The sequence below is a fragment of the Rana temporaria genome, chromosome 12, assembly GCF_905171775.1.
Source record: "Rana temporaria chromosome 12, aRanTem1.1, whole genome shotgun sequence".
NCBI classification, from domain to species: domain Eukaryota; kingdom Metazoa; phylum Chordata; class Amphibia; order Anura; family Ranidae; genus Rana; species Rana temporaria.
The window spans coordinates 74719238-74727107 of NC_053500.1; the positions used below are offsets into that span (position 1 = coordinate 74719238).

Here is a 7870-nt window from a genome sequence, read left to right on the forward strand (position 1 = left end):
GCAATCCTCCATTAATTCTCTTCCAATACCAATGAATCTGTATTGGCATCTCTCTATTTCTCCTCTCACACTACCCATGAGGGCACCCCTTAATTCCCACAAGTCAGTTATTGCACCCCTCCATTTATTCTCTCCCAAAAGTCATGAGTCAGTGGTACCCCTCAATTTCTCCGCTCCCAATATCAAAGAGGCAACGTTGGCACCTCTCTATTCCCAATACCCATGAGTCAGTGGTCAGTGATCAGTGACAGCATCCCTCCTCTCTCAATTTCAAATAATTTTTGAGGACACCCCTCTTTTTCTTTCCTCCCTCTACCAATAAGTCAGTGGACAGCATTACTCCCCTCCATATATCCATGAATCAGTCCTGGCAATCTTTCATTCCTCCTCTCACAATATCCATGAACAAGGCCAGATTACCTTCACTGGAGCTGTAAGAAAACATTTGGTACCCAAAGCATCTCTACCCTATACAAAGGTTTGTTTACCTGGTACCATCTTGGCTTAGAATATCCTGACAGTGTGTAAAAAAGCTCAAATAGTACACCAGAATTTTTCCAGATAATGGGAGCATAATGTGCAGGGAAAGCAGCCTCTTGGCCACATATAGACACAAGTCTACTATTCCTAATGCTAAATCAAGATTTGCCCATCAAAACTAGCTACTTCTTGGTCCTTACCCACAAATGAAGGAGCACTCATTACTTTTCTCTAAAATACACAAAAAAAAATATATACACTTTTGCTTCCACCTAAAACAGGACTTGCACGTATAATAAATTATTTTCTCCAGTAGACTTTTGTCAAGATAAATGTACACTTAAATGATTCCTCACATACGCATCAGTACCCAGTCCACCCACCTCCTGATAACTAAACCAGAGCTGGGCATACACTAAACAAATTTTTTGCCAAAATTTGCTCAGTGTGTGGCCCTGTTCTGTTCTGTTCGACAAAGGTCGATTTTTTGGTAAAAAAGCAGCTGCATCCAATCAAAATACAATAGCCCTGGCTGTCAGAATACAATAGCCTAGCAAGGGGATTTCTCCATCTGTGCTGTTTAGTGTGGATGGAAAAATCTGCTAGTTTTCTTTATATATTTTTTTCCTTATATACAACAGTGTATGGCCAGCTTAAAGAAGCATTACAAGCAACTGAAATGTGGTGGTTACATTTGATTTTGCTTTCCTTAATTTTCACCTGAACATCCAGCCAGTAACAAACTTCTTGTCTTACGGTGTCTTTGCTCTAGTCTAGACAGAGGAGCAATAAAGACACCTATGAACCAGGATACTCTTTCACAGAGATTAATATTTGTAGTCATCCCTCATAACTGAGGTCCTCCAGCCTCCTTATTAGCTTTCTTGCCCTTCTCTGGACTCCTGCCAGTTCAAGGAGTCCAGTTCTTCATCTTCCTGAAGATTGGTGACCAGGACTGGACTTTATACTCAAGATGCACCTGAACCAGACAGTTTTGTAAAGTGCTAGAATTATACATTTTATCTTTTGAGTAAATACTATTTTTAAAGCATGCTGGCCTTGCTTGCTACAGCTTGGAATTGCATGCCGTTGTTGAATCTGATCTACTGGAACCCCCAGACAGATCCTTTTCCATCCATGATTTTCACAGAAGTTTTCCCCCTAGTGAGTAACTTGCATGGATATTTTTGACTCCCAAGTAGACATGTGCATTCGTTTTCATCCGAATGCATTTTCGTCCAAATTTCGGGTATTTTCGTTATAACAAACGCAAACGAACGCACAGAATCCAAAATCCGAAAAAAAAAAAAAAAAGGCTTTATTTTTGTTTCGTTACTACAACAGTTCGATATAGATAGAAGATTCAACATGACGCTGACAATAGCAATCTGTGTCTATCGAATCTGCGGTCGAATGTGCCTAACCTAACTCTATTAGTCCAAGATCATTCTACATAGAGAGTAAAGATTTGACATTACAGAGACAGTGTTGGGGTGGACCATTCGACATGGACGAAGATTCGATGAAGCAGAGAAAAACATACAAACGTCTACTCTGTCATTGAAGGCTTATGGTGTCTGTCGAAAGTTCTAAGAAGATTTAACAAGCAGCTAAACTGTACGATGCCGCAAATTTTTGGTCAAATGCTCGGCCCATAGGCTATAGAAGAATTTTAATGTTGGTTGATCAGTAATAATGATTTATAAATATAATTATTACAAGTGTCATACAACATTAGAATTCTTCTATAGCTTGTAGGCGGATCATTCGAACGGAAATGTATGATTGCAGCAGTGTACAGTTTAGCTGCTCCGTCGAATCTTCTTAGAACATTCGACAGACACCATAAGCCTTCAATTGACAAATTCAACCTTAATCAATTCGGATTTTCGGATGAATGCATTTTATAACGAAACAAATACATAAAAACGAATTTCGGGAGTAACTAAATACATTTATTTTTTGGACGAAAACAAAATTCCGAAACAAAATATTTCAGTGTGCACATGTCTACTCCCAAGTGCATTGATTTACATGCTTCAATATCAAAATCTCATCTGCCATACAGCTGCCCACCTCTCTATTTTATCGAGGTCTTCTTGTAAAGTTGCTGTAGCTTCTTGAGGTTATTGCCCTGCTTAGCTTTGTATCATCAGAAAAGGATGACATTAGGAACAAGTTAGATAGAATTGGTCCCAGCACATGGCATCTGGGATACCCCGCTCACAATTCTGGAGGACAAAATTTGCCATTAATCTCTACTTTGGATGCGCTCCTGAAACCGGTTTCCTATCCAGGTATATACGGTACAATATCATCAACAGCAAAAGATCTTCATTTGTCAATTAAGCGTTTATGGGGTAGTGTAACAAAATCCAGCTACACTATGTCCATAGATCTTCCTCTAACCAAATTACAGCTCACCTCCTCACAAACTGCAACTTTTCCTCGACAGCCTGGTCTGTTAAAGCGGAACTAAATCCTCCTGTCCTTTTCAGCCCAAAAAGCTGCCATCTCTGCCTGTGTTTGATCTGCAACTGCCACAGTGCTTCACACCAGCCATTTGATGGTTGACAGCACAAGCAATTGTGACAGTTATGTCTGGCATGACAGAAATGTATCTATTTTTTGAAACAGTTACATCAATGGGTTCAGTTCCGCTTTAAAGGGAGTTGAAAAATAACAGACTGGCAAAATAATTACAAAAAGAAAACAAAATGCAGTCACCACATCTAAAGATTGCAAAGCTGTTTTTGAGTTTAATACCATGTAAGAGCTCATTCAGATGGCAGGTTAATGTCGCTACCCCCATGCAGGAAGGAGGTGTGCGCATCCACCTCGAAGCTGCGTGCATAAAATCCACACAATCCATGCAGGCAGAAGTGGTTGCATAGATCCCAGCGCAGAGCCTCTGTGTGCAGCTCTAAGGTTGATACACACGGATCTACCAGCAGTATAGCACAGAGGACAGCACTAATCTGCCATCTGAATGAGCCCTTATGCCTTGTACACACGATTGGACTTTTGACCGTGCAAAAGTCTGACGGAAAGAAAGAGAAGTGCCGTTGGACTTCCGAAAAAAAAGTCCGATGGAGGCTACACACGGCCGGAGTTTCCTAGAAATAAAGCCTGTCTGGCTTTTTTTTCCTCTGAAAATCCGGCCATGTGTACGAGGCATTAGGCATCTCACAGCAGTTTCCAGATAAGCACCTTCCTTTGTATACAGTTCTCGCCTCCTACACATAGTTATAGTAAACACACATCCTCAATCCCTATTTATACACATGTGCTTAGTATACGTGCCTGTCACTTCCTCCTAGCACTGTCTGCTCCTGCAGCCCCCACACCCCCATAGCAGGCAGAAATCTAGTGGTAGCAATTACCTTATGCCAGGTGAAAGTTCTTAGTGTGTTGCACAGCACAGGGGATGGGTAGAGCCAGTGTGGGAGCCCTGACAGCTGCAGAGTACTGGTGACCCTGGTACACATTTCTTCTCATGTCACTACACCGCCCTGACTACAGACACTCCCCCTGGCCTGTGCTAGGCGTACAGGCCTGCCTCTCCTCTCCCCCATACACTGTGTATTGTACTGATAACACAATGCTTGCCATTATAGACACTGCTCAGAGCACACTACATTACTAGGAGAGCCCAGGCAGATTTTATAATGCTTATAGTTTGCTGAGAATCCCCAACTGTTCCTAAAAGTCTTCAATATTCCTGACTATAGTTCAAACCCTCCACCCAGCTGCCTCTCTTCTCCCACCACTTCTGATTACATTCACCTCATATAGATGTCCGTTTATGAAACTGAACAGCAGTGATCCCAAGGATCGACACTGATCTCAGTCCATTTACAGGTTATGAAACAGAGATGATCGGGGGAGAACATGTTCTCTGCTGATAATCTCCGCACACACAGAAGCTGTGGTTGACTGGCACAGAAACGTGTCAAAATGTAGGGGGACAGATATTTTATTAACTAGGTGGACAGTCTCCTTTGGGAGGAAATGGTGAAATGGTTCCTTTGGGAAAGTAAGTAATGCCGCGTACACACGATCATTTTTCGGCATGAAAGAAACGTCGTTTTTCAAAAATGTCATTTAAAATGATCGTGTGTGGGCTTCACATCATTTTTCAGGTTCTGAAAAACGACAAAAAAAAAATAATAATTTTGAACATGCTGCATTTTTTAACGTCGTTTTAAACTATGACGTTTTTCGGGTTGTAAAAAATGATCGTGTGTGGGCTAAAATGACGTAAAAAACCTGCGCATGCTCAGAAGCAAGTTATGAGATGGGAGCGCTCGTTCTGGTAAAACTACCATTCATAATGGAGTAAGCACATTCATCACGCTGTAACAGACAAAAAAGCGCAAATCGTCTTTTACTAACACGGAATCAGCTAAAGCAGCCCAAAGGCGAATAGAACTTCCCCTTTATAGTGCCGTCGTACGTGTTGTATGTCACCGCGCTTTGCTAGATCATTTTTTTAAAACGATGGTGTGTGGGCAACGTTGTTTTAATGATGAAGTTGGGAAAACGTCGTTTTTTCGACATGCTGAAAAATGATTGTGTGTACGCGGCATAAGGGCTGTGAACATGTGGAATAGACTCCCTCTAGAGGTGGTTCTGGCAACCTCAGTAGATTGCTTTAAAAAAAAGCAGATGGAGCTGCGGTGGCTCAACACGATTGGCACGCCAAGCCATTCACCTCTGCAGCTAGGGGTTCGGATCCCGGTCTCAGCTACATGTGAATTGAGTTTGGTGGTCTCAGCCCGGCTCCCGGTGGGTGTGCTATGCGAGGTAAGCCTGCGCTTAGTACGCCCAACCCCTCCCACAAAAACCACCATACTTACACGCACTCGAAATTGGGTTAACATGCACGCACTTTGACCACACGGTCTCTAAAAAGAGAGGCGAAGGACTAACGGGGCTGGTTGAGCGGGCACATCCTCTCACTCCCTTATAGGGAGTCCCTCTCCCCCGTTGGGCTTCAAAGCGGAGCAGGTAGGGTGGGCTGTGTGGGAGGACCCCCTCACACACCCGCCATTGCCACCCGGGGCATGGAGAAAGGTGGCAGATTGCCTCTGGGGGAAGCCTGCCTACTCCCAACTCCTGCAGTCTGGCTCCTCTCTCAAGTACACGCACAAAATACACTTTAAAAAAAAAAAAAAAAAGCAGATACTTTACAAAATGTACATAATTTAACTAGGTAACGGATATGTATAGATAAAGTTGATCCAGGGAAAATCCGATTGCCTCTCGGGGATCAGGAAGGAATTTTTCTCCTGCTGTAGCAAATCATGCTTTGCTGTTTTCTTTTTTGGCTTCCTCTGGATCAACTGTGGGTGAAGGATTGTGTAGATAGGATTGTCTTTTTTCAACCTGACTATGTAACTATGTAACATGCATTTCTACATCACTGAACGTGCAGTCACATCTGTGCCTCCAACTGTCTCTCCAGCTTCCTTGTATCCTCATCCTTGTTCTCAGTCCACTCTCTGCAATCTCTTCCCCATTTGAAACAATCCAAAGGTCGGGATGTGAGCAGATCTACAGGACACCAGGACTTTGTTATAATTCCGATACAATCCTGCAGAATCAGTGACTGTTGGGAGATATGTATACAGTACTAACACACATACACATAAATCATATACACACTAAAGTCAGCCATAGACAGACAATTTGAATCTCGGCCTGTTCAGCAAGATTCAATCCATGTATGAGCAGGGTGAATGTACCCAAATTGAACGATCAACTCGGTACCTCCAGCCTGTCAGATTTTACATGCGATTATTGCTATTGGTATAGCCGCTAGAAATAATAACTGTGTTCCCCCAGCGAGCACAGCTTCCACGCAGGGAGAACACATGGGGGGGGGGATTCCCTCATTAATACTGACTGCAAGGAAATCACTCTGTCTATGGCTTAATACAAACACGAAGGCCCCTTTTACACTGGGCATGGGAGGTGCGGTGGCGGTATAGCGGCGATTTTTAGCGCCGATATACCATCATATTTACCGCGATATTCGTCCGCTAGCGGTGCGGTTTTAACCCCCACTAGTGGCCGAAAATGGTTAATAGCGCCGGCAATGCGCCTCTGCAGAGGCGCATTGCCGGTGGTGTTACCGCGGTTTCCCATTGATTTCAATGGGAAGGAGCAGTGTAGGAGCGGTAATCACCCCGCTCCTATACCGCTCCAAAGATGCGGCTAGCAGGACTTATGGAGCGGTCCTGCTAGCGCACCGTTTCAGTGTGAAAGCCTTCGGGCTTTTACACTGAAGACTGCAGGGCATGACCTTTCAGGCGGTATAGCAGCGCTGCACGTGCACACCTCAACAACCACCCCTTCTTTAGCTGGAAGGGCAGCAACCAGGGGTGTACACATGTCACAGAAAAAATTCTACCTTGTGTCACACTCAGTGTGAATAGGGTCATGCTGCAACTGTCCCACAATTGTGCACAAAGCATGCGATTACAGCATGGTAGTCTGTCATTTAGGGGTCAAAAGAGGCAATGCAATACAGATCTCTTGTGTAAAAGAGGCCTAAGATGCATGCACACTGTAACTTACCTCCCAAAATAAGCTCTCACTCACACACACCTACCTACCCAAGTCTTCACAGGTGTTGATGCCGCAGTATGTACTGTTGTCTCCTGTCAGTCTGGAGCTCTCAGCTTCCTTTCCCTCTCTCAGGGGTCCTTGTAACTCCCTTCAGCAGCTGCCTCTGGTACTGCCCATCGTGAGGCTTAGGCGTCCCTGCCACTGCCTGAGTAACAAGCACCCCCACCTACCTTGTTTGCAAGGATGCAATTGTGAGCAAGACACAATCTGCAAAATACCAGGACAATACTAAAATTGCGGGATTGTTGGGAGGTATGCCATTATCAATTACATTGTTCTTAGGTAATTCTGAGGCATGGTTGCCAACCTCCCCCAGCATTTTTTACTCACAAAACATGGAACACTTACTGGCGGAGCACATTTTTTTTACTGGCAACCTGAGAAATTACAGAACTCATATTGAAAACTAACACAGTGAATATTTGAACAGTATAAACATGATATGGAAACACTGACAATACCTATAACAAAGTAATTTGCTTGATTTACACTTAAAAAGTCAACACAGCATGAAATTATCAGCTCCTGATATTTACTGGCAGTTGTAAAAAAAAAAAAAAAATTTTTTTACAAACTTTCAGTAAATTTACTGGTGGTTGGCAACCCTGCTCTGAGGACTAATAAAGAGGGCGGCAGGGTTCTGTAGTCCTATCTTGTTTTTGTTGACCTTCTACACTGTGTGGTACATGTTGTCACACTAGGACAGGAAGTGTGGTACAGGAAGAATCACTGGGTGAAAATAAAGTAAGAAAAGATG

The 7870-nt window shown here is 43.4% G+C and overlaps 1 protein-coding gene across 3 annotated transcripts in view; it reads right to left on the reverse strand.

The window, feature by feature from the left end:
- The window catches only part of LOC120918723 (2',3'-cyclic nucleotide 3' phosphodiesterase), a 39626-nt gene extending 32424 nt beyond the window's left edge, over window positions 1-7202 (reverse strand). The window contains exon 1 of one of the 3 annotated variants that reach the window (XM_040330439.1): window positions 7101-7202. Coding sequence is in view for 1 of the 3 variants with exons in the window: in XM_040330438.1 (XP_040186372.1) it covers window positions 3864-3968 (105 nt within the window). In the remaining 2 variants the exon portion in view is untranslated. Of the gene's footprint in view, window positions 1-3863; window positions 3979-7096 lie in introns of those variants that run through there. The other 2 variants (XM_040330440.1, XM_040330438.1) reach the window with 2 other exon arrangements.
- Window positions 7203-7870: the final 668 nt, after the last annotated feature.